This window comes from Pristis pectinata, chromosome 8 (genome assembly GCF_009764475.1).
Source record: "Pristis pectinata isolate sPriPec2 chromosome 8, sPriPec2.1.pri, whole genome shotgun sequence".
Classification (NCBI taxonomy): Eukaryota; Metazoa; Chordata; class Chondrichthyes; order Rhinopristiformes; family Pristidae; genus Pristis; species Pristis pectinata.
Genome location: NC_067412.1, coordinates 57,329,956 through 57,355,405, shown reverse-complemented (window position 1 = coordinate 57,355,405; position 25,450 = coordinate 57,329,956). Strand labels below are relative to the sequence as shown.

The 25,450-nt window shown below is 37.9% G+C and overlaps 1 protein-coding gene across 2 annotated transcripts in view; it reads right to left on the bottom strand.

Annotated features, from left to right (window-relative positions):
- aifm1 (apoptosis inducing factor mitochondrion associated 1) overlaps window positions 1-25,450 on the bottom strand; it is a 53,540-nt gene that overhangs the window by 8,888 nt on the left and 19,202 nt on the right. For both annotated transcript variants that reach the window (XM_052021547.1, XM_052021548.1), the window contains exons 6-10: window positions 20,422-20,552; window positions 19,704-19,794; window positions 19,365-19,449; window positions 8,544-8,620; window positions 630-738 (exon numbers count right to left, since the gene is read on the bottom strand). In XM_052021547.1, the coding sequence (XP_051877507.1) occupies window positions 630-738; window positions 8,544-8,620; window positions 19,365-19,449; window positions 19,704-19,794; window positions 20,422-20,552 (493 nt within the window). The remainder of the gene's footprint in view (window positions 1-629; window positions 739-8,543; window positions 8,621-19,364; window positions 19,450-19,703; window positions 19,795-20,421; window positions 20,553-25,450) is intronic.

The following is a 25,450-nucleotide window of genomic DNA, read 5'->3' as shown; positions in this document are numbered from 1 at the left end:
TACTTTTCTTTCTATTTCTTATTCTGCCATTGTAGAGTTAAATTAAAGATAGCTGTATGCTTCAGGGTCAAAGCAGATAATTAAACACAAATGGACTGACAGGTTTTTCTACAAAGGCAAACAAACTATCAGAAGACCTGACATTGCTATTGTAAAGCTGTTACAGAAAACAAGAGAGACATCTTCCCAGCAAGGAACAAATACTAAAAAGATTCCAAGAAGGGATGTTACGTGAACAGCAGAAACACCATTCTAATATTTCTGGTCCTCAGTTTGAAAATTTATCCTTGTCAGCAACACCCAGATCATGAAAATGAATGGGTGATATGTGGATAATAATTGGTTTAAATTTGAGTAGTTATTTATATTTGCTAATGTTGAGCTTTTCATCTAATAACTGCAAATTACAAACAGCGCAGCTATAAGACTGTCCTGTGGACATATTAAATGATTCAAATTCAAAAGGCTCAATGCCAAAAAAAATGGAACAAACTCACTTTCATAGAATATTGTGCTTCAGTAAAACAACTCTCAAAGTAGCTTCTGGTCTAGATTTCCTACTCATTGATTATTAATATGCAAAATAAATCCAGCCCTTCTCACTTGAATAAACTGAAAAAAAAGCATACCACGTCTTCCCAAAGCACAAGCCAATTCGCTACCCAGAAATCCACCACCAATGATTACAACAGACTTCACATTTCTTGAAATCTTCTCCAATGACTTAAAATCTTCTATCTGTGAAGGAAATTAAAGGCTATTAGAAAAATCTATTTACTTTTCCAAAGAAAAATGCACAACAATCATAAAAATTCTCACTGGCATTTTAGTCATTAAGTAAATATTCCTTCTTTTCCTGTTTCCAGAATACATTTGTGCTATAAATGGCAATGGCAAGCATGGCCAGTGCTTTTTCCAACCAGTGTCTCTGCTGAGCATGTTCCAGGGCAGTTACAGCTTAAATTTGGTAGCTGGTTAAAGCACTCTCAACAGTGTCAGCAAGGTGCATCAATTCCCAGTTCAATGTGAATTCCAATTCATACAGCTGCCATCATTATGACCATAGTTTTAATAAAACTATGTTACTAGGATTAAACAGAAAATACAGAGCAGCTTAGGCAGCATCTGTAAAGATAAACAGTTTACATTTCAGTTTAGAAACCTTCATTTAAACCAAGTAAGAACTATAACATTATTTAAGTTGACCTGTACTTCAAGCAATGCAAGATGGAATTGATGTATTAGCATAGAGGTCTCCCATCACCAACCTGCCACAGAACAGACTCAACTGTTCACACTAAACCAAGTCTGCAACAAGGATACCAACCAGCACATTTTCAATGCCAAAAATATGCCACAGAAGTTTCAAGTGGGGTTAAACTACCTTTGGCACCACTGCCGTGCTTGTCTAAGGAACATTAGGGTACATTCATAGTTCTGGGTAAATAACTTCAGTTGATAGTAATTATAAAAATTGCACTGGATGCAGTCACATTTTCAACACATTTACTATTCTGTATTACACCAAAAATTGGAGAGAGCTTGTTTCAAGGAAATCTGAAAGCAGTGCATTTCTAAGACTTGTAAGATGACTTTTGAATCTTACGATTCAACACTTTACAATTAATTTTGCAGTACAAGCTTCAAATTCACATCTAGCAACTCAGCAATTTTGTCCTCGACTTACAATTTAAAATCAAGTTAGAATATTTAGCTACTTTTAATATGATTAGCTTAAAACTGTTTTAGATTTTTAAAATTGTTATGAATATTAATAGAGTACAAAAATGTGAATGTGAAATGTAACATGGATAGGAATTTGTTCCAATGTCAAAACTAAAGTAATATTAAAATTAAAGCTTTAGCTTCAGACTACATAATTTTCAAAACATAAAACCACTTTGCAAATCTAGTGGTTAAATGAAGCAACTAACAAAGTTTATTACAAGAAGGTCTTCAGATTATGTACTTGTAAGGAGGATTCAACATTAACTCAATTTGTTAAAAGTTGATAACAAAAGGTTGTATAAATTGCACAAATGTGGTCTATCCAGAATATATAACTAGAGACAACATAGAAGACAAGAAATGGAAAATGACTAAACGTGTTCTCAATGATAGGAATACAAAATAAAATCCTTGGATTGTGGCATCTGAAAAATGCAAACAAACAAGATTGACAGCTGCTATGTAGAGGCAACGTTTGATTTACCTTCAACACCAAGTTCAGTGACTGGAACATCATAAAGACTCATAAGTACTTATTTAAGTTTCATTTTTTCCAAATCAAGTTTCAGCTATGGAAACCTACATGGGTTCAATCTACACCTTTCTTTGTGGGATACATGGAACAGTCCTCATTTCAGTCCTAACCAAGTCTCCCTTTTCACCTCTTTTTCCAGTATATCGATAAATGAATTGGTACCACTTCCCATTCTTATATTTTTGCAGCCAATTTCCCATGTGTTCTCACTTTCACACGATCCATCTCTAACTTTTACCTTCCCTTTCTTGACATCTATCTCACTTAATGGTGTTGGTTAGCTACCAATATCTACCCAAGCACACCAACTCAGAGCTACTCAGCTACATTTCCTCTTACTCTGCTTCCTGCAAGGAGTCCATTCCAGTTTCTTCCAGCTTCTGTATCTCTGTCATATCTGTTCTGACCCCCCACACCAGTGCTTCCAAAGTTTCTTCCTTACTCCTCAATTATAGTTTCCCCTCCACCATAGCCAACAAGGCTTTCAACTACATCAGTTCCACTTCCTATACTTCTGCTCTCGCTCCCAGTGAGGATAAGGTTCCCCTTATCCTCACTTCCATCCACAATTTTCAACACTACCAATGCAATACCACCAGCAGACACATTGCCCCTTCTTCCTTTTCAGCTGTCTGAAGGCGCAATTCCCTTTGGGGTGTTCTGGTTCACTCTTGCATTTCCACCAACATCCACTCTTTAACAACAGTTCCAAGCAATTGCAGAGACGCAAGCGCAAATCTTTTACTTCCTCTATTTGTGTTGTCTGAGAACCCAAAAAACTTTTCCAAATAAAACTGTAATTTGCACTTCTTCCAATTTAGTTATTGCATTGTCTCCTTCTCATTGGGTTATTCTTTATTAAATGCCTCTGCTCAGTTTCTATTGACAATGAATTTCCAGTTGTCTGTCACTTTAATTCTCCAACTCATTCCTACTCTGACCTATCTTTGGCCTCCAACAATGTTTCAATAATGTTCAGCAGAAACTCATGAAACAGAACCTAATATTCTGACTACACACATTAAGCTCTCTGGACTCAATGAATTCAATAATTTCAGATAATTAGCCATGCCAACATTGAACCTCATATTTCTAGCATTCAAAATCTCCCCCCCCCGCCCCATTTCTTTCTTCTTCTAGCAGTTTCAGATTCCATTTGTTTCTGCATACTTATGCAACACAGATGTACCTTGTTTTTTTACTTGCATTTACCACCCTTTCAGTCACCATCATGTCATTCAGAGTTTCCTGATCTCCACTCAAACAGAGACTGCTCCTTTTGTTCTTCCTGCTCCTTTCCTGTCCTCTGCAACTTAAAACTTGCTTTATTTTCAGTTCTGATAAAAGGACATACAAGTAAACAAATAGCTGTCTCTCTTGTCATATATGCTCCTTAACCTGCTGTGAGTATTGCCAGCATTTTTTGTTTTTATACAAAATCTAATGACAGGACCATCAGCAGGCACAATTGAGTTAGCAATTTGGCTGATTTTACAAATAATTTAATGACTTAAGTGTTTTTCTGAAAGCATGAGTCTCATTCTGTAGTTCAGTCAATTTTGAAAAAAATTACAGAAGAAAAATCTGCTTCAAAATTGAACATTAGTTTAGATACTCCACTCAACTGGATTTTATTTCTATCTGTAAATTTAGACAAAATCAGGTTACCTTATTTCCCTCTTTCCATTGATTCCATCCACTTTGAGGAAAAAAAGCATTTTTATAAATGGCGAGTGACTACAAGATGTTGGCATTCAGTGTAGAAAATGTGATGTGATCCACTTTGGCGCAAAAAACAAAAGGCAGAGTATATTTTGAACGGAGAGAAACTGGGGAATGTTGATGTTCAAAGGGATGCTGCTGTTCTTTTCACTGGTGCAGCAAGTGATTAGGAGGGCAAATGGTATGTTAACTTTTCTCTGTAAGAAGATTTGAGTACACAACTAAAGATGTCTGACTGCACTCATTTAGGACTTTGGTGAGATCATAGTCGGAGTACTCTGTGCTGTTTGCATTTCCTGAACTACAAAGGATATATTTGCCAGAGAGGGCAAGCAGCAAAGATTCATTAGATTGGTTCCACGGATGTCAGGTTTGCCAAATGAGGGATGAGTAGACTAGGCCCATATTACTGGGAGTTTAGAAGAATTTGAGGAGATCTCATTGAAAGTTCTAAAATTCTTACAGGGCTCAAGAGGCTAAATGCAAGGAGAATGTTTGCCCTGACTGTGGAGTCCAATACTAGAGGATCACAGTCTCAGAATAAGGTGCAGGCTATTTAGGCATGACACAAGGAGAAATTTCTTCACACAGTTCTCTACCCCAAAGACCCATGAGCACCAAGTCACGTATTTATTCAAAACAGAGATTAATAGATTTCTAGAGATCGGGGAACCAAGACATAAAAGGGATAATGCAAGATGCAGAGGTGAAAGATAAACCACAATTTTATTCGATGGTTGAGTACATGCAAGGGGCTGACTATCCTATTTCTGCTTCTACATCTTTTGCTCTGTTTATATCCAGCAACTTCAGCCCATATCCAAGAGCTAACTTTAAACATACCAAAACTGTTGTACTATCTCCTCCCTTACTTCGACTTAACATCTGTTAATGTTCCTCCATCTCCTTGGCTGTAACTTGAATGGCCTGATTCCATCATCTTAAGTAGTCCCCTTTCTCGTGTCCTCAGTAGATAGCTAACGGAATGCAATATACAACTTACAATCAGTGGTGAGCTACTGCCATGTTGTAATATGTTTAATATGTAGTAAAACAACTACCTGCATGCCTTAACGTGAATTTTTTACAAAACAGGAAGTGGCTCTTCTGCCTTATAGGTCCCAGCAGAGCAATTCCATCAGCCCTATTCCCGCTCTCCTTATTTCCCTTGTACCTGAAACTCTCTCTCTCTTACACGCCCATCACCCATCCCTTTGGTCCTTTTGTTATTTACATTTGCTATGGGGTAATTTACAGTCGTATAACAACCTAACCTATCATTACTTTTGTGGATTGTGAGAAGAATCTGCAACATCCAGGGGAAGCATATATCATCACAGAGAGAATGTATAAACTCTCCACAGAGAGCAACCAATGAGGTCAAGGTTGAACCAGAGTTCCTGAAACTGATAATTACTGTACCACATAGCATTAACTCATTAGCCTCAGGTTAATGGCAGCCATGTAGGTCAAATAATCAGATTTCAGAAATAACCACAGGATAAATGAATTCAGCAGGACTGTATGCTCAGTACTATTTCCACACATAATCATGATCATTTGTGAAAACTGGAGAAATTCTTCATTTTTGCAATCTGAACAAACTATGAATTTGAAAAGGTAACAATTTATTTAACCAGGATTCAACTACCCTGCATTTTATTCCTCAATTATTTATGATTACTGGAAATGAAACAAAGAATAATATTGTTCACTCTGTGCTAATCAGGTTACATTCTGGTTACACATCAAGGATCTGTTTTCCATCGTGCTTTTAGAATATTACTCCTTCTACGTAATGAGCCACATGTACAGCATGGTACACGAGCAATAGCACTGAAACTCAGAGCAGTGGTTGGTGCGCAGATTTATCATCACAAAGATCTACGTTTAATCATCAACCTGACTTATTGCTAAACAGTTTAAATCCACGAGTTGTGTGCCCATATGTACCAAAAAGGTACAGGTTTGAATGTCTCCCATTTCAAACTACCAGTCAGTATTTAATATGCAAGTGGTAGTCATATTAATTGAACTGTTTCAATTAAAATCCAAGCAGGTTTGGTGGAAATGTGAGCAAGGGAAGAAAAGGAAATAAAGGACAGTAAGGTCTAGCTCCCTGAATGCTATGGAATGCCTGCCAGAAATGTGTGCAGGGACAGATTATCCACAGCAACAATTCGCCTTAAGGGAACCCAACTTTGTCTGTCTCATACATGGCTGAGTAGGCATAGTATTAGTGTCATAGTCAGAAGTACAACACAGAAATGGGCTCTTTAGCACACCACATCCATGCCTAGCCTTTTTAACTATCTACAGTAATCCCATTTACCCACATTTGGTTATATCCTTCTTTGCCTTGCCTATTTAAGTTTCTGTCTAAGTGTCTCTTAAATAAAGCAATTGTATATGACTCCATCTCCAGCAAGTTCCAGATATCAACCACCCTGTATAAAATAAAATCTATCCCCTCAAATCCCCTTCAAAATTCCTTCCTCTCATCTTAAACCTATGCCCTCCTGTATTTGATACCCCTATCATGGGAAAAGATTCTATCTATCCTCTCTGTGCCACTCATAATTTTACATACAACTATCAGGTCACCCCTCAGCTTCCCTCACTCCGGGCAAAACAAACAGTCCATCCAATCCCTCTCCATAACTAAAGTCCTCTAATCCAGGCAACATCCTGGTGAATCCCTTTTGCACTCTCTCTAGTGTAACCAAATCTCTTCTATGGTGTGGCGACCAGAAATGCACAAAATAATAACTCCAAGTGCGATCTAACCAGTGTTTTATAAAGTTGCAATATAACGCCCCAACTTGTATATTCTCTACCCTGGCTTATGGAGGAAAGCTTGCCATATACCACCTTCACTACCCTATCTACCTGTATTGTTACTTTCAGAGAATTATGGACTTGAACTCCAAGATCCGTTTGTTCATCAACATTCCTTAGTGCATTTAGCATACATGTCCTACCGCTATTTGACTTCCCAAAATGCATTACCTCGCATTTATCGGGATTAAATACCATCTGTTGTGTGACTAGCAACTGTGAATTAATACCCAGGAAGCAGTTTTTTCCTTTTAGGGTGCAAGAAAGCAAGAGCCTATAAGTATCCATTAGTTTAAAAGAAAAGAATGAGATTCTTATGGATAAATAAGGGTTGAAGTCATGATTTATATTGTCAGTAGTACAAAGGCTACAAGGCCATTGTAATCCCATTATTAAACAAATTCTTTTTTTGGACAGCTTCAGGCAAAGTGCATAACTAAACAAGAGGTTAAACTGTGCCATAGGATTTTTTTCCACAATAATTCAAATACAACCACAATGTAAAGATTGTAATATAAACATATTGCTGGCTGGAAGGTTTGACATGCGCACAATTAAAAGGAAAACGCAGTTTTTTTTAAGGGAGAAAAGCATTGAATATTGATGCATTTTAATATCCAAAATGGGAACAAATACATACACGTATGCATTTTTCAACAGTTCATTTTACTTGTTGCAGCTGTGATATGTCAGTTTCTACTTTTTCTCCTTTCGTTTTTTGAGTTGTCTTTCTTTACCGATTTTATGTTAATTTACTACTGTAACCTATGCATTATAACTATTTCCAACAGGGCAAGTTATAACCCAAATTAATGCAATAAATTTTAATTAGCAAATGACAATGCAGGGCTGTGCAGCTTTTGTGATCAGAAGGTATGTTTGAACAGCAGACTGCAACGCCAATTTATTTTACTTTCATGCCCTCCTAGTTAACTCTGCTACATCCTCTAATTGTCCATTCGTGAACCTAGACTGTATTGTATCAACTTTATCCTGCCCATATATATCTACATGTCCTCTAACGTGCACATTCATTTTTAGGGAACAATCACCAATTATCAGCCAGCAGTTGTGCTTTAAGTTGACTTACCTAACTCAGGTAAAGAGGGGCCCTAACCAGCTTTTATTTCCATTTCCCCCATCATCAAACTTAAAAGGACTGAGATGAAAATGAAATGCTCCTGTATCCTATATACAATTATATTTTTGCCAGCTTGAACCAGGGATTCAGCAGGATGTTGCATTTCATTTAGGAGGAGAGACTAGTTATTTCGCTTTCCTTGGGGTGGAGAAGGCTCAAGGGGGACCTGACAGAGGTATACAAAATTATAAGGGGCACAGATAGTCAGAAACTATTCCCTGTAGCAGATGTCTAAAACTAAAGGGCATAGGTTTAAGGTAGAGGGTAAGTGATTTAAAGGGGATCCAAAGGGGAGATTTGTCACCCAAAGGGTGGTTGGAATCTGGAGCACACTCTGAGCGGAGGTGATGAAGGCAGGTACTTTCATAATGAGCACTTCAATCTGCAATGCAAAGAGGCCACAAACCAAATGCGGGTAAATAGGATTTGTAGAGATGGGTACTTGATGGTTGGCATGGACATGGTCGGTTGAAGGGCCTGTTTCAATGGTTAAATGCATGGTAATAGGAGAGTAGTAATGTAATTTTTGAAAATGGGATCCTGGTACAAGGTAAAAATTGACAAATACTGAATATTTACCTTCCTAAATAGAGTTGTCCTCTTTTGTACCTCTTCTCCTGCTCTTTCAAGTGCTGGAAGGTTACGTGGAATTCCACCTAAGGATGCAAGCAGAAAACCAAATTCAAAAAAAAATAGAAAGGGGTGGATAAAAAGAAATAAAATAAACTTGCAAAAGTTCAGGAAGTCACCAACAAAATACTAGTGGAAATAATAAAACTAAATGTTGAAATGAAATGGTTGGTTGTGGGTTTTTATCCTCTCAAGTTCCTGGTCTCACACCGTATTGTTATGAGGTTGTAATGAGGCAAGTCCACAAGTCCAATTCGGGTGGGGTGGGGTGGGGAAGACGCCAAATTGTACATTTAAAAATAAATCACTAATCACTTGACTGAAAATTTGACTATTCAATCAAAAGTTTCTGAAAATACTTATTTTTTCTTAATTAATTACCAAGGTCAGAATACTTTCATACATATGATCACAAGAAAAAGCAAGAAGGAGCAAGGTAATGCTTACAAAAGTTAGTGGGAACGACAATACCTGCAGGATTGGCGCTGAGCAAGAGCTACAAAAATAGAGGTTGGAATAGCAGGAGAAGCCATATTGGAGCGGATGTTTCTGAGTTCAAAGTGCAGAGGCTTCAGCAAAGCTGAATGGCAAACAGTACGGCAAAGTAAGTTGTTCCTTTTTTTTAAAAATGTAGGAGAAGCCTGCTGGTCGTTAATGGAGTAACAGCTATTTGCCATTGCTCCTACTTTACCTACCTTTTCCAACCCGTTTTGAAATCTTTTTTCTAAACGTGATATTACTTCACTATGACTTCAAGGAGTGCCAAAGGTACTAAAACTAACAAAGAAGATGATCCTCCTGCATCTTTGGAATCTATTTTACAATGGCTTCGAAAACACACAGAGGATTCTTCCATGCAGTTTCAACAGCTTAACTCCAAGCTGGACTCTATTCAAAAAACCTTAGACGATCACGATAAGCGAATTGAAGTGAATGAAATGACTCCTTTATTTTTGGATACGAAAATTGATGACTTAGAAAAGCTTTGTAAAAAGTAATTAAAGTCTACTGAAAAATTAATGCAGAAGCTTATCGACTTAGAAAACAGAAGCCAGAAGAAATAATCTACGAATTCTGAGTCTTAAAGAATCGATCGAAGGTGACAAGCCTACGAAATTCTTTGCAAACTCTTTGGCACAACTATTCCCTAATATTTTATCATCTCCGCCTAAGGTCGATCGAGTGCATAGATCGCTGGTGCATAAACCTGCTCTGGGAGATAGACCCAGATCGGTTATAATCTGTCTACATGACTTTCAACTTAAAGAGCTTCTAATTCGTGATTCCCATCGAAGAGGAATGATTGATTACCAAGATTACAAGATCAGAATTGTTGAAGATTTTTCATCCGAGGTTATGAATGAATGAGTTAAATTCAAAAAGATTATGTTGGAACTTTTTAACAAAGGCTTCAAGCCTTCTTTTCATTACCCTGCAAGGCTTAGAATTATTCTGAAAAATGGCTCGCAGAAGCGGTTTCGTTCCGTCAGAGGCTCAAGTATTTTTGGAATCTGAAGATTAATGGCTCCGAACTTTTCTGCAAGAACATTTATCGCTTTTACTCTTGGTAACCCCTTGTAGCTAACGCTCTTTTTGAATCTTTTAGTTTAGAATAAGGTTTTAAAGAGCTAATACCTTGAATGTCCATGTATTTTGATTTTTGATTTTGTTTTATATTTTATTTTATACAGTTTTTGAGGTTTTTACTTTATTAACAAGGCTTAGTATGGATACTTATCATTTTGTTACTTTGAAACCGTGGTTTTTTTTCCAATTTGCTGTTTTGAATGGGTTGGAATTACCTAACCTTGAAACATAGGGGGCAGGACTTTCCTGGGGGGAGACGTTATCTGTAGCTTTAGCTGCCGACTGTCTATTGGTCGGCTTTCTGTCTTTGGGTGATGGGAGGGAGGGTGGATTCCTTCTCTGGAAACTGTTTTGGGTTCTTAGCCAAGTCTGTTGCTTGGTTACCTTACCTGAAAGCTCGTTGTCTGGTTTTAATTTACATTCCATTATGGTCTGTTTGTTAACCTTTTTAATTGCACTTAAATAATATAAAAAATTGATCAAACTATTAATCTAGTTTTAATGTGAAAGGGTTAAATCACTGTGAAATGAAATAAGATTTTTGCCTATATTAAAAAAACTTAAGGTCCCAATTTTTTTTTACAAGAAACTCATATACGTAATTGTGGTAACTCACACTTTTTTTTAGTCAGTGGAGAGGGTTGCAATTTCATTCCTCTTTCCGAGCTAAATCTAGGGGGGGGGGGGGCTTTCAATTTTTATAGACAATACAGTTTCATTTGTTCAACACAAGGTAATATCTGATACTAATGGACGTTTTGTTATAGTGTCAGGAAAATTAGATAATAAATTAATGGTATTTGCCAATATTTATGCCCCGAATATGGACGACCCAGGATTTTTTGAACGATTTTTTGCACTCTTGCCAGATTTGAATCTTTATTCTTTAGTCTTAGGAGGAGACTTTAATTGTTGGCTAGATTCAAGATTAGATAGGTCATCTTCTAAACCAGCTGCTCTCAATAAATCAGCTTTATTTATTCAATCATTTTTAAAGAAATCTGGCATTACTGATGTTTGGCGTTTTTTTACATCCAGAAGATAGGGAGTATTCGTTTTTTTCTCATGTTCGCCATACGTATTCCAGGATTGATTATTTTTTTTATTGATAGCCAAATGATTCCATCAGTTCGATCCTGTGAATATAAAGAGATTGCTCTTTCAGATCATGCTCTTGTGTTTCTATCTTTAAACCTCCCTGGACTCCCTCAAACAGATTTTGCCGTTTTAATCTAACTTTGTTATCTGATAAAGAACTATATTTTTTGGAGGAAAAAAAATCTTTTTTTGAGAGAATATACCGGAAGAGACTTCCAGTCTTATTATATGGGATGCTCTTAAGGCCTTTATTAGAGGACAAATTATCTCTTATACGGCAAGTGTCAAGAAAAAAAGTTAAAAGAGAAAGAATTGATGTAGCTAATCAGTTGAAACTATAAGACCAAAAATATGCCTTGGAACCAGGTCCAGCTTTATACAAAGAGGTGTTGAAATTAAAACTCAATACGACCTCCTTGAAACATATTCAATTGGAAGTCAACTTTTAAAAGATGAAAGTCAGTTTTGTATTCATGGAGACAAAACAGAGAAATTACTGGCGAATCAATTAAAAACCTCTATTGCTGGACGGCAGATCAAAGAAATTTGCAAAGCTAATGGTGATAGGACAACTGATCATTGGGAAATAAATTATACCTTTAGAGGATTTTATTTTAAACATTATAGTTCTGAAATTCCCAAAGAAGATACCGTAATGAATAATGTTATACCAATTAAACATTCCTACACTCTCTGCTGATAACCAAAAGCAGCTGGACCAACCTATTTCTTATGAGGAGATCACCGAAGTTGTATGTTCATTGCACTCTGGGAAGACTCTGGGTCCTGATGGATTTCCTGGAGAATTTTATGAGGCCTTTTCCTCATTGCTTATACCTTATTTATGTTGTTTTTTCAGACTCTTAAATTGGGTAGGCTGCCACGATCTTTTTATGAAGCTTCCATTTCACTTATTCTTAAGAAAAATAAGAACCCAACGGAATGCTCTTCGTATAGACCGATTTCTTCACTTAACGTTGATTTTAAAATTTTATATAAAGTTTTGGCTCATAGACTGGAAAATATTTTACCATCAATTATATCTGATCAGACTGGTTTTATTAAAAATCGCTATTCCCATTTCAATATTCGTCGCTTACTGAATATTATCTATTCTCCTTCTAAAGAAGTATCGGAATGTATGATCTCTCTAGATGCTGAGAAGGCCTTTGATCGGGCTGAATGGAGTTACTTATTTAAAACTTCAGAGAAATTTAACCTTGGGCCCGATTTTATTCAATGGATTAAATTACTTTATTTATCTCGCTCTGCACATGTTCTTACTAACATTCAAAACTCTAAACCTTTTAAACTTCAACGCCCTCTGAGCCCTTTGCTCTTTGATCTGGCTTTAGAACCCTTAGCTATTGCTTTTTGAGAAACTAGAGATATCGCTGGTATCTTTAGAAGAGGTATTACCCACAAAGTTTTGCTTTATGCTGACGATTTATTGCTTTTTATTTCTTATGTTGAGACCTCGTTACCTCCTATGCTTTCTCTACTCTCCTGTTTTATCCAGTTTTCAGGATATAAACTGAATTTACATAAGAGTGAACATTTCCCTTTGAATAATCTGATATCATTCAATACTAACCTTCCTTTTAAAACTGTAAGAAATCATTTTACTTACTTGGGTGTAACAACTACTATAAATTATAAACACCTATTTAAAGAAAATTTTCTTACTTTACTGAACTATGTGAAAAGGGTTTTATCAAATTGGTCACCCCTCTCCATATCGTTGATTGGTCAAACTAACTCTATTAAAATGAATATTCTACCTAAATTTATATACCTATTTCAGGCCCTACCCGTTTTTATTCCAAGTCCTTTTTTGATTCTCTTGATTCAACTATATCTTCTTATATATGGAAAAACAAACATCCTAGATTAAATAAAATTCACTTTCAAAAAGTTAAAAAGAATGGAGGTTTAGCCTTACCCAATTTTAGGTTTTATTACTGGGCAGTCAATATATGAAATCTTACGTTCTGGTTATATTACATTAATCATGAGGCTTGTCCAGTCTGGGTTTCTTTAGAAGCTAACTCTGTTAAAAAATTTTCTATTATTTCTCTGCTTGGTTCCTCACTTCCTCTATCATTGAATAAACTAACTGATAATCTGGTAGTTAAACATACTTTGAGGATTTGGCTACAATTCAGAAAACATTTTGGTTTATCGAGATTTTCTCTTTCTAGTCCCATTTTTTCTAATTGTTTTTTTTAAAACCTTCTATAACTGATGTAGTTTTTAAAGAGTAGGATAGATTGGACATTACTTGCTTTCATGATCTGCTTGTTGGAGGAAATCTCTCTTTGTTTGAACAATTGTCAACTAAATATAGCTTACCAAAAACCCATTTTTTTCGATATTTACAAATTAGAGACTTTCTCCGATCTCAATTGCATACATTCCCTATGAGTCCTGATAAGAACTTAGATGTAATTTTTATTTTGAAACCTTTTCATAATGGCTCAATATCTAATATTTATGGCATGTTATTAGGAATGAGTGAGGTTCCTTTAGACAAAATTTAAAATGCCTAGGAACAAGATTTGCAGATTTCAATTTCTGAGGAAACTTGGAATGAAATTTTTAAATTGGTCAATACTTCATCATTATGCGCTCGTCACTCCCTCCTTCGATTTAAAGTGGTCCATGGAGCTCACTTGTCCAAAGACAAGTTATCTTGTTTTTATCCGGATATAGTTCTCTATTGTGATAAATGCAATAATGGAGAGGCTCCTTTAATTAATATGTTTTGGTCATGTCAGAGACTGGAAAAATACTGGATAGAGGTATTTCAAACTTTTTCCATACTTTTTAAAATAAATTTTAAGCCAAATCCTTTAACTGCATTATTCAGGATTGTTGGAGAAAAAGGCATAACTTTGGAGACTTCTGATCTACATATATTGGCCTTTATAGCCAGGAGGACTGTGTTGCTTAAATGGAAGGAAGTTACTCCACCTACTCATGTTCAATGGTTACATGATGTTATGTCATACCTAAATCTAGAGAAGATTCACATTCAATTTCTGATTCTAACCTAGACTTTCAAACATTGTGGCAACCTTTTTCAAACTATTTTGATTTTGTGGTTAAAGTACAGATGTTGGCTAGTATCATTATGTGATAAGGGTTTCTTCTTTGTCTTTCTTTACCAGACAGCTTTGATCTTGGTAGTGGGTTAGATTCTTTTTTTATAATAAAATTATTGCAATTTAATCACTATTAATTAATTATAATTTTCGATTACCATTATGGGGTATTGTGAATTTAAGTGTGATTCAATACAATGTATTCAGTACTATTCTTTTTTTTCTGATTCATGTACTCTATATTCTCTAGGTGGAATTAATAAAAATATTGTAAAAAGAAAAGAAAATGTACATCAGTAGTAGAAGTATTAGCAATGGCAATCAGTAGAGTATTTGCCTCCTATGAGATATGGGAGATTAGGGGGAAGCCAAGTGTCTCTGATGAACGTGTTTGCAGAAAGTATGTCCAGATGCAGCTCCTTTCAGCAACACACAAAGCGCTGATGAACTCAGCAAGTCAGGCAGCATCTATAGAGGGAAATGGATTCCCTACATAAATGCTACCTGGTTCACTGAGTTCTTCCAACGCTTTGTGCATTGCTCCAGATTCTAGCATCTGCAGTCTCATGTATGCAGCTCCTTTCAGAGTGCGTAGTTCAGTTGGAGCTGCAGTTAGGCTTGCTGAAGAGCATACAGGGGGCAAAAATGTCAGATAGGAGCTTCAGGGAGGTGGTCACACCACAGGTTCAGCCAGATAGATTGGTGACTGCTAGGAGGGGCAGGCAGGTAGTGGAGGAGACCCTTGTGGCTATTCCCCTCCCTAACAGATATACCACTTTGGAAACTGCTGGGGGGAGATAGCCTTTAAAGGGAAAGCAGTAGCAGCCAGATTGGTGGCACCATGACTCCCTCCGCTGTACACCAGGGAAGGAGAAAGTCTATGAGCAGTAGTGATAAAGGACATGGGGACAGAGAGGCATTTCTGTGGCAGCGAGCAAGACTCCAGAAAGACATGTTGCCTCCCAGGTGCCAGGATCAAGGATGTCTCAGAACATTCTGAAAGAGGAGGATGATCAGCCAGAGGTCATAATCCACATTGGTACTAATGACATTGGTGAGAGAGATGTGGTCCTGCAAAAGGAAGTTAGGCAGTTGGTAGAAAATTAAAAACCAGGACTTCTAGGGTTGTAATCTCAGGATCACTTCCTGTGTCATGTGCTACTGAGTATAGAAATAGGAGGGGGGAGGGCTTCAGCTTTTTGTATCATTAGGATCTCCTCTATGGCAGTGGCAAGCTGTACGAGGAAGACAGGTTGCACCTGAACTAGAGGGGGAACCAATATCCTTACAGGGAGGTTTGCAAGTGTGACTTGGGTTTTAACCAATGAAACAGGGGGTGGGACCCAGAATGACAGCGCAGTACATGGGGAGGCTTATCATATGTAGAAAACAAAATGGGCAAGTCCAGTGGAAAGAGCAGGCAGAGATGAGGGGAAGTGCAAGAGGACCAGCAGACTTAATAGCATTTAGTTTCATGCAAGGCAAATTTCAAAAGTATGCAATAGGACCTTGCAAAAGTAGATTGGGAGCAGCTGATAAAGGGGAAAACCACATCCAATCAGTGAGAGGCATTTAAAAGCTAGATAGTAAGAGAAAGTGTAACAGGAAAAGATGGTAAGCTGAGAGCACCTCGGTTAACAAAGGATACTGAAGGCTTGAGCAGGGAAAAGAAGGAAGCATACAGTATGTCAGGTATAGGAAACTGGTATCCAACGAGGACTCTGATGTTTATAGGGGATACAAAAGAGAACTTTAGAAAGAAATTAGGAGGACAAAAAGGCTATGAAATGACCATGGCAAGTAGGATTAAGGAGAATCTAAAACCTTTTATATTAGAAGATTGTTAAGGAAAGAGTAGATCTACCCCAGAATGCTAAGGGAAGCAAGAGAGGAGATTGTTGGGCCCCTGACAGATTTTTACATCTTCATTAGCCACAGGTAAGGAAAGCTGACACTGTCCCCTTCTTCAAAAAGGGTGGTATCGACAAGCCTGCAAACTACAGGCCAGTGAGCCTTAATCAGTGGAAGGGCAGGTGTTGGAGAAGATTCTGAAGGACAGGACTTATGTTCACTTGGAGAGGCAGGGACTGGTCGAGGAGTAGGCAAGGTTTTGTGCAGGGGAGATCACTTCTCATAAATCAGATAGAGTTTTTTTTGAGGAGATAAAGGCAGAGTGGTAGACATGGATTACGTGGACTTCAGTAAGGCTTTTGACAAGATCCCCCTCTGGTATGTTTCTTTCTCCTCCCGCGCAACCGCCCCCCACCCCCTCTCCTTCTGATCCTCCTCCAGTCCTCCCATTTTCATACCCCTCCTGGTTCCATCTATCTTTTACCCACACATTTCACACAACAGCTCCCTCCTTCCCCCATCTAGTTCTGGTTTCATCTGTCCTTCATCTCTCCTAGTGGTGCCGACTATTGCCTTTCTTACACATCCGATTCCAGCACTGGAAGCCTTTGCGTTTCTACTCATTATCCTCCTTGCTGTCTCCACCTTCACCCTCCCCTCCCTCCTATCTGCCCTTTCTTTTTTGTCTGCCTCCATGTATCTATCCACCTACCTCTATCTCCCAGCTCCACCCCTCTTTGGCCCACCAGTCACCCATTAACCCATCTCACCAATCCCCTTCTCCCTTTTATAATGGCTATCTTCCCTCTCCATTCTTAGATCCAATGCAGGGCTTCAGCTCTAAATGTCAACAATTCCTTTCCCCACACAGATGCTGCTCAGCCCACTACGTTCCTCTAGCAGATTGTTGTTTGTTGTAATAGTGAATGGGTGCTTTTCTGACTGGAAATCCATAACGTGCTGTTCCGTAGGGATCGGTACAAGGACCTTTGTTATTTGTCATATATTATAACTTGGATGAATATGTAGGTGATCTGATTAGTAAATTTGCACATGACACAAAAATTGATGGGGTCATAGATAGTGAAGTTGTCAAAGGATACAGCAAGACATGGATCAGCTGGACAATTAGGCGGAGCAGTGGAAAGTGGAATTTAATCCAGACAAGTGAGAGGTAATACAGTTTAGGAAGTCAAATTCTGGTAGGACAGATGGAGTAAAGGCAAAGACCTTAGGATAGCTGATGTAAAGGGACCTTGGGTGCAAGTCCATAGCTCATTGAAAGTGGGAACATAGGTGGAGAGGGTAAAACCAAAGAATCAGAATCATACAGTACAGAAAGGGGACCTTTTGGCGCACCTGGTATATACCAACCATGACGACGAACTATTCTAATCCCATTTACCTGCATTAAGCTTGTATTACTCTACGCCTGTTCTACCTAAATGCCTGTCCAAATACCTCCTAAATGTTGTAATTGTACCCATCTTCACTATTTCCTGTGACAACTCATTCCATATACACACCACCCTCTGTATGAAAAACTTGTCCCTCAGATCTCCTTTAAATCTTACCCCTCTCACCTTAAATCTACAGTTTTAGACTCCCCAACCCTGGGGAAAAGACTGATCATCCACCCTTTCTATGCCCCTCATGATTTTATAAACCTCCATAAGGTCACCCCTCAGCCTCCTTCGCTCCAGGGTAAACTTCTGAGACATGGACTACCCAAGGAGTCTCATCAAAGCATAGGAGGGATAACACCAATGCTATCAGCGCCAAGTCCTCCAACTCCATCATCAGTGTTCCCCCCCCCCAAGGTCAACATCCCTAGCACCGAGCCCCACGTACACTTAGTCAGCTCCCATGGGCAGGCTACCTTGTGCACATTTTCAACACTAGACTCCCAAAACACTCTTGAGCTCCTCTCTGGCCAGAGGTTACCACGGACAGAGGAAATGATTAGCAAAGTTCTCAAAGCTTCTTTGAAAAAGCTGCAACTTCCCTACTGAACATGGAATCTCTGGTCCACAAATGCCTTTTAAATGTTGTAATTCTATCTGCCTCTACCCCCTCTTCTGGCAGTTTGTACCAAATAACCACCACTTCTTGTGTGCAAAACTTACCCTTCAAATTTCTTCCCTCTCACCTTTAACCCATGTCTTCTAGTTCTAGACACACCTTACCTGGGCAAAAGATTATGTATCCTATTTATAGAGCTCTTTAATGTCACCACTCAGCCCACTATGTTCCAGTGAGGGTTGTGAAGGAAGCATTTGGTATGATTGCCTTCATAGGCCATGGCATTAAGTGTAAGAGTTGGAACATCATGTTGTAGTTGTACAAAACATTGGTTAGACTGCACATGGAGCATTGTGTACACTTCTGGTCACCATGCTACAGGAGGGATGTGGTAGCAATACAGAGATTGCAGAAGAGATTCACCAGGACATTATCTGGAATGGAGGGCTATAGTTGTAAGAGGAGATTGGATAGGCTGGGTTTACTTCTTACTGGAAGGTAGAAGGCTGATGTGTGACCTTATAAATTGTGACCTACTAGAATTTAAGGATTATAAAATTATGAGAAGCATAGATAGGATAGATAGCCAGAGGCTTTAGATAGTCAGAGAATTAGCTAAGGAGTCAAGAACTAGAGGGCACAGGTTGAAGGTGAGGGGGGGAAATTTAGACATCTGAGGGGTAAGCTTTTCACACGAGGGTGATTGTTATCTGGAACAAGCTGCCGAAGATGGTGGTAGCAGCAGATACAATTGGACATAGCCTAATGCAGGCAAATGGGATTAGCGTAGACTGGCATCACAGTCGGCCTGAATGAGGCGGGTCGAAGAGGTCCATATGATTCTGTGATATTTATTACAACACAGAAGACCCATTTAGAACATTAGGACCACTCCATCTTCCAGCAGAACAATCTCATCAGCCTTCTTCTGAACTCATCTTTTTATTAGATATGAATAAATATTCTCCTTTGCACACAACACCAACTATTAACAGCACAAATGCTTAACTGTGAATATAAAATATGCATGTTACTAAAATGAAGCTCAGAACAGATCATAACTATACTCAGGACTGTAAATATTTTAAAAAAAAAATCAGATGTTTACCTGTTGCTATTAAACATTTATCATATGTTATTTCCACATCATTGTCTAATCTTACTTTGTTCCCTCTTACATCCATATGTACAACCTACAAAAAGAAACAAAGCCAAATCTTGTAATTAAGTCACACTTTCTGACAACAAACCACCTAAATAGTAATACAAGCTCAAATCCACAATATGCCATTATATGCTAATACTCGAGAAATACAAGCTTATTAAAACAAAAAAATGTATTTCAATTGTGTACTAAGCTCTATTGTGCACTCTACTATTTCTAATATTGCTGTCAAATCTAGTATTAACTTTATACAAATTACTAAATCTAAATTTTTAGACTTACTTTTTTTCTAGTCAACACTGCCACTCCTCCATTCTCCACAAAAGGCAAGTCTTGAGGACTGACATAGAAAGAAGGCGGCTGGAAGTAAATACTATTTAAAACAAGAAGGAAAGGAACAAATTTACTGAAACCTTTTAAGAATCGTTCTAGACTATCTGTACATCATTTCCTCTCAAAGAAATTTCAACATTAGATTCCAGTTCAATGATGTTGAAGTCACTGAAACAACTATGAAATTTTTTTTGCTTCCTCACCCAAGCAGATTTCAATATTTTAACTGTTTGCTGTTAAGCTTTTAAAAACTTTTCAGTTTCGATCATTTTCGTAACTTTACGCATAAAGGTGAAATTCAGGAGATAATGCAAACCTATTGATGATTTCAACGAATCATTCAAATAATTACAGTGTAACTTATGCCCATGATCTTGACTCAGAGAAAGTGTTGCTAATAGTCAAGCCATGATTGATATCAAGCATCTTTCTTGCAAAGTGTTCTGCTTCTACTTCACATGTACTTCCCATTATTTAATAATTATCACCTATACAAGAACAATAGGCTATTTGTTCCCTCTTCCTTACCAAAGATCTTGTCTGAGAAAGGAGAAGAAAATGAAAGAATCAAGTTACACATCTTATGTCAACCTCCAAGTGTTACCAGTGAACAGAAAAGGAACATGTGTTGAGCAATTCTTAGACTTCAGCAATATTATAAGCATACCTCCTTTCTTTTCCATTCCACTGCTTAAATTTCAGCGTTTCTGTAACACTGGAGTCATCTGAAAACCAGAGCTCTTTCGAAAGTGGTGGCCGCATATAAGGCAAATCTGGTTCTTCGGTAACTATCAGAACCTAAAACATACACAACATATTAAACACCTAAGAATCCAAACAATGATCCAACAACAAAAGAGAAATCTAAATGCGAAGTGCTACAGATGCTGGTAAAGACTATGGATCCGAAACATTAACACCATTTCTCTCCCTATGGATGTTGCCTAACTTGTTGACTATTTCCAGAATTTTCTGTTTTTATTTTTCTTATAATAATGCTTTTAACTTAGCAAAATAGTCCAAGGTGCTTCACGGGAGGATGATCAAACAAACACTGACAATGACCCAACTAAAAAGACACAAGGGTAGCTGACCATACATTCAATTAAAGACTGGTTTTAATAAACATCTTAGAAGAAAACAGAAAGGCAGACAAGGGTTTTGGAAGGGAATTCTGGAATTTAGGGACTTTGCAGCTATCAATGGCAGATAATTACATCTGGGAATGAGCAAGAGGGCAATCAAGAGAGCAGCATCTATTTTGTCAAGTGCCCTCTAACTCAATTTACTACTGTCCTTCAGGGTAGGAAATCTGACATCCTTATTCAAGTTGGCCTATATGCGACTCCAGACCCACCAACATGGTTAACTGAAATGGCAAGCCACTTGACTTAAGGACAATTGGGACTGTCAATAAGTACTGGCCCAGATCCACGCCACACCCACCCAACCCCCTCACCAAAACAAAAACACAGATATTACGCTAACAAGTCCATGGTTTCCTGCTTTCTGCCATCATCTTTCCCCAAATAGTTCTCATTAGCAGTTTTCCAGTCTGCTGGAATTTTGGAAGATCCACCACCTCTGCAGCCACTTCTTTTAACAACAGAGGGCACAAGCCATCAGACTTAAGGGACATCAAGTTTTACCCAGCACTTTCTCCTCTCTCAATAATGATTATTTTAATTCTCATTCCTTTTTGCCCAAGTTTTCTAGTATAGGGATGCCACAAAGACCAATAAAATATTTGAATTTCTAATATTTTCTAGCCTCATTCTCTAACTTTACTTGCTCTGTTCCTTTCTATATACTTTTAGATCTTACTGTTTATATTATACCTGAAAAACAGAATCAGAAGGAAGTGATTCAACCTTTCCATCTCCTCCTCTGCTATCCAATAAGATCGTGGTTGATCTTCTACTTCTGTGCTACTTTCCTGCACTAATCCCAGAGTCCCTTAATATCCAAAAACTGAATATGAATGAGCCTCCAAAGCCTTCTTGGGTACAGAATTTCAAAGATACGCTACCTCCACGTGACCCTCCCATCTTAGTCCTGAATAAGTGATGCTTTCTTTCAAATCTGGTACCTTTTGCTCCTAGACACCACAGCCAGGAAAACATCATCCCAGTATCTACCCAGTTGACCCCTAGAAGAATTTTGTATGTTTCAGTGAGATCACCTCCCATTCTTCTAAGCTCATAGGCTCTTTCCCCTTATTGGACTATTCTTCCCATCTCAAAGGTCAATCTGATGAACCTTCATTGCACACTCTCTATTGCAGATATGTTCTTTCTTAGGCAAGTCAACCAAACTTTTACTCAATATTCAAGAGCTCTACATAATTGCAGTAACTCTTGCACTGAATAAAGAGGTTTTACTAAAATTATGTAGGGCCTCTCGCAAGAAGGCCAACATTCCCTTTCCCCTCCTAATCACTTGCTGTACAAGCATTAACTTTCAGTGATTCATGTAGTACAAGAACATTGAAGTCAGAGTTAGAGATACACCATGGAAACAAACCTTTTGGCCCATCGATTCCTCATCAACCTATTTCCACTAATCCTACATTAATCCCATTCTCTCTACATTCTACCAACTCCCCAGATTCTACCATTCATTTACACAGTGGGGGCAATTTGCAGTGGTCAATTAATCTACTGGCCTGCACGTCTCTCCAATTTTTAATCTCTCACAATTTAAAGAAGTACTCTACTTTTCTTTTATTTTTTTCTATCAATCTCACACTTGCACACTTCAGACTCCATTTGTCACGTACACACCCATTCAGTTTGCCTACTTGCATCCCATGAAGCCACTCCGCATCCTCACAACTCACTTTGTTTCATCTGTGAACTTGGATATGTTACATTTAACACCCTCATCCAAATCATTGCTGGAGTTTGTGAACAGCTAGGGTGTCAGCACTAATCCCCATGGCATCCCATTCGTCAAAGCAACCCAACCTAAAAATGTTTTATTTCTATTGATTTCCTCCAGCTAAACAATTCTCAATCCACAGGTACAATACCTCTAATCCCTTGTGTTCTAATTTTGTCCAACAGACTTCTGTGTGGTACCTAATCAAAGGCCTTCTTAAACTCCATGCACATCACATTCACTGAACCCCTCTAACCTATTCTACTAGCTGCAGCCTCAGAAGAACTAATCGATTTGTCAAGCATGATTTTCCTTTCACAAATCCATATTAACTCTATCCAATAAGTACCCTATTAATACTTTCTTAATAGGAGATTCTAGTCTTTTCCCCACTACCAATGACCACCTTATCAGTTTGTACTTCTGTTTTCTCTCTTTTCTTTCCCATTAGTACAGTTACATTTGTCTTCCAATCTGCAGAATCTGGGAAGACAACAACCTGTGCATTAAGTGTATTCTACTTTCCTGTTCTTTATCTAAGTTTTCACCCTCTCATGAAATTTAAAAATTTCCCAACACTTCAGCTAACAGCTTTTTTTGGTGACATTAGGCAGTTTTATTTGCTTTAAAACTATTTATTAACTGGTTAGTCATGGTAAGACCACTTATCCTATTGGGTTATTGGTGATCCGTTTTGCACCATCTTTATGCATGTTAAAGTTCATGATTATTGTATTATCCTTTTGATATGAATCTCATTTCTTGTTTTATACTTGGGGACCCACAGATAGTTCCTACAAATGCTAACTCCCTCTTGTTTCTTAGCTCCGGTTAAGTCAAGATCCTTTCTCTCTACTGACTTTATCCTATTCTTTATTTATTCTCCTCCTTTTCCAAGCTGTCTGTCTCTTAAAGTTAAGTGCCCCAGGACTATTCAATTCCTAGCCTTAGTCACCTGACATTTCTGTCTCTGTAACAACAATAAGATCATACTCATTTACTTCAAATTATGCCATCAATTCACTTATCTTTTTAAACATGTGTAACTTCAAACAAGATTCCTCAAATTTTGCCATTTTTTCCAACTCTAGCTCTAATTGGAGGTATTCTCATGCTTGTATGTTATTTCTTCCACTCTATGGTAATCATTATCCAATTTACTATGCTGCATTGTCCTTTCTTGTTAACTTCCTAAATTCCCTCTCACATGAACCCTTCATTAATTAGTATCTGCATATGATACATAGTAATCCAGAATGATTCACCTCTGCATCTTTTTAATTGACCCTGCTGCTCATATTCCCTCAGCAGGACATTTTTCTTAGCCCTATTTTATTGATACTTGTGCACCACAGCAACTGACTCTACTTCCTCCCGCTCCAAGTCCCTCTCCAGCACTGCGAAGATATCTTTAATCCAGGAATTGGGCAAACAACAACCTTTAGGACTCAAAACTCACTGTTTTAGAAAACAGCTCATATACATCAAATTACAGTCTCCCATCGCAACCACATTATTTTTCACTCCTCAACTTGAACAGCGCCATGCACCATTGCTCATCTTCCCTGCAGTCCCTGTCACCACCTACAAAGCCTTCAAAAATCACAGACTTGTTTGACAAGTGCAAGGGTCAACTTGCCTCTACTGCTAGCTTCCGGATTCCCATACCTCCTTCATTCCTAATTGCATCCTTATGACCCTCTTTACTTACCAAATCTACAGATCCCAAAAGGTATGACTGCTTCTTTGAATAAAATGCTTTGGTAACTTTGTCATTCCCTGAGGCAATGACGAAATCTCAAGGTCTAGCTCATCAACTCTGAAATAAAGTTCCCCAATTGTCATGGATCCCAGTAATCTCCAGCAGCTCCCATGTGCTCCAGCCACAACACATCATCTGTCCTCCCATGTGTTTTAATCTAAATGGTAATTATGGTTTACAGCTACCTATTTATAATTAATGATCTAGTTTTGAAGTACCAATTTTAATTACACTTGTTGCTCAGGGTTATAACTTAGAGGAAACCACTTTGAAATAGAGGAAATGAAGGACTACAACATTCATCAGTCAATTATTTCCTCCCTTCATATTATGTCATACTCAAACTTTTCTATCGTTTCCAAAAGTCTTAAGTTACCACCACTTATTAATTCCACTGATTTTTGCTTTAGAAACAACAGAGTACTCTTTCCTTTCACTTAATTTCTTCACACCTTGAAATACCAAATTTTGCATCCTATAGGAGTTCTCCTCCATTGGAACTAAATTCTATCCTACTGATTGTTATCAAAAGCCTCTTATTTTCATGTATATATACTAGAAAAATTCCAAAGACCTGAATTTCTCCTGGTATCAATAATTGGTTTATTATTGTCACTTGTACAGCGGAAAACAGTGGTACAGTGAAAAACTTGTCTTGCATACCGTTCGTACAGATCAATTCGTTACACAGTGCATTGAGGTAGTACAGGGTAATTACCAGGTAACTAGTTCTAATGTGATAATGCCATTAGCAGATAGCTTACAATCACTGACTACATTATAAAACTACAAAGTTAAAGTTAAATACCAAGTACAAAACTTTTCTTGCCCTCACCAAAACTGCAAATTTCATACTCTGCAGCAGTACTCCACAGAACTGGAATATGTGCCCCTCGCGCTCTTTGTTATCATAGCCATATCTCAACTTCAATAGATATGCCACGATATACCTCTCCCTTCCTAATATGAGGAGGTTGGCCTATTTCCTGGGATGGGGGTTAATCTTCGGAGGAAAGATCAAGGAGGACTGGCCTTTCCATACAAAAAATATGCA